The sequence below is a fragment of the Fusarium odoratissimum genome, assembly GCF_000260195.1.
Source record: "Fusarium odoratissimum NRRL 54006 unplaced genomic scaffold supercont1.110, whole genome shotgun sequence".
Classification (NCBI taxonomy): Eukaryota; Fungi; Ascomycota; class Sordariomycetes; order Hypocreales; family Nectriaceae; genus Fusarium; species Fusarium odoratissimum.
The window spans coordinates 18,284-19,680 of NW_022158766.1; the positions used below are offsets into that span (position 1 = coordinate 18,284).

At 46.8% G+C, this 1,397-nt stretch overlaps 1 protein-coding gene across 1 annotated transcript; it reads left to right on the forward strand.

Annotated features, from left to right (window-relative positions):
- Positions 1-215: 215 nt before the first annotated feature.
- FOIG_16661 (uncharacterized protein) lies at positions 216-1,041 on the forward strand. Its single transcript, XM_031218126.1, has one exon. It carries the CDS (start codon positions 827-829, stop codon positions 1,022-1,024), a length of 198 nt encoding a protein of 65 aa, XP_031052163.1. The 5' UTR covers positions 216-826; the 3' UTR covers positions 1,025-1,041.
- The last annotated feature ends 356 nt before the right edge of the window (positions 1,042-1,397 follow it).

The following is a 1,397-nucleotide window of genomic DNA, read 5'->3' on the forward strand; positions in this document are numbered from 1 at the left end:
TCTCTTTTTACATACTAATCCTCATGATATCAGGAGATCTTTGATGAAGGCTTTACGGCGGCCCACATCATCGCAGGCTTCGAGAAGTCAGGGATTTTCCCACCTACTGACAAGCCTGCAGTTAATTATCTCCTAAGGAAGAAGCTAAAGACTCGTAAAGCTATCGATCCGGCTTTATCTTCACTTCTCCCGGAGGAAAGTCGCTTTCCTTTGGCCTCTGATACGGCAAGAGATATCGGCAACCGCTATCACGATATTCTGAGCTCCCCAACGCTCAGGGGACTAGAATCGGTCCGGAAGATTGTCAATGAAGCTATCGTGCTTGAAGAGATTGTAAGGAATCACGTTGAAGATCGCCGAGCACGTATTGAGAAGAGATACCACCAAAGAAAGCGTGGAAAACGAGCGAGACCGGTAGGAGATTATATTCATAATGTGAGCTTGCAAGAGCTTCGAGATCAGCATACTGAGTTTGTTAAAGCAGGAGATAAGGCACAGCAGAGATCACAGCTTAGAAATCCTCGATCTTTTGCAATTCGGCAGATGGAGGAGATAAAGGCTGAGTGGCGAGCGAATAAGGAGGTTATTGTTAACGGCGTTACGAAGAAGATGCAGTTTAAACAGTGGCTTGAATACACCGGAAAGGATGTAGAATATGCCTCTTATGACTCCTCAAGAGCTGAGATGACTTCTCAACTTAAAAAAAAGGAGGATTTCTTTATGATCGATACCCAGCTCGCCCCGGAAGCCCGTGAGGCTATTCGCGAAGCCGGCTTTGCAGCAAAGCCCCTCTCGGCAGTAGATTTATCACAACTTCTCTGCAGCGATGATACTGTCGATTTTACCCTCACACAACCGCCGGCCGATGCTGATGAAGAAAGCGATATCGATTTATCTGATGAAGAGGATCTCGCGATGCCCTCATCGCCGCCCTGCCTCCCTGACTATGAGTCCCCTGTTCCAACGATGCCCTCAACACCATGCCCGCTTCAATACCAAGCCCGATTTGACGATGCCTTCATAAATCGCATGATAGAGGAAACGGAAGCCTTGGAGGCCATTTAGGCTCTTTAGGAGGAACAATAACCCCCTCCAAATTGCATGATAATTACATGAGAAGTTGTTCTCAATCAAGGAGCCGTTTGGGCGCCACAGCAGTCATTTCGCCCGGTCACATACAGTCAATAGCAAATATATCATCATAAGAAGCTTCAATTTCATAATTCCAGGAATTTTCACTTTTTCCGACCTATTAAGAGAGTTGAAAAACTGAAACTGCCGCAAAACGCACCAAAAATCAGACCCTTACAGTTGTCCCACACTTTTGTGCTGTCCCACCTTTTTGTGCCCAACTAAGCTTGCTTAGTTGGCCATCCCCCGGCTCGAGCCAACGGGTA

Excerpts from the sequence above, each read along its gene's own strand:
- FOIG_16661 (XM_031218126.1), top strand. The coding sequence starts at position 827 with ATGATACTGTCGATTTTACCCTCACACAACCGCCGGCCGATGCTGATG.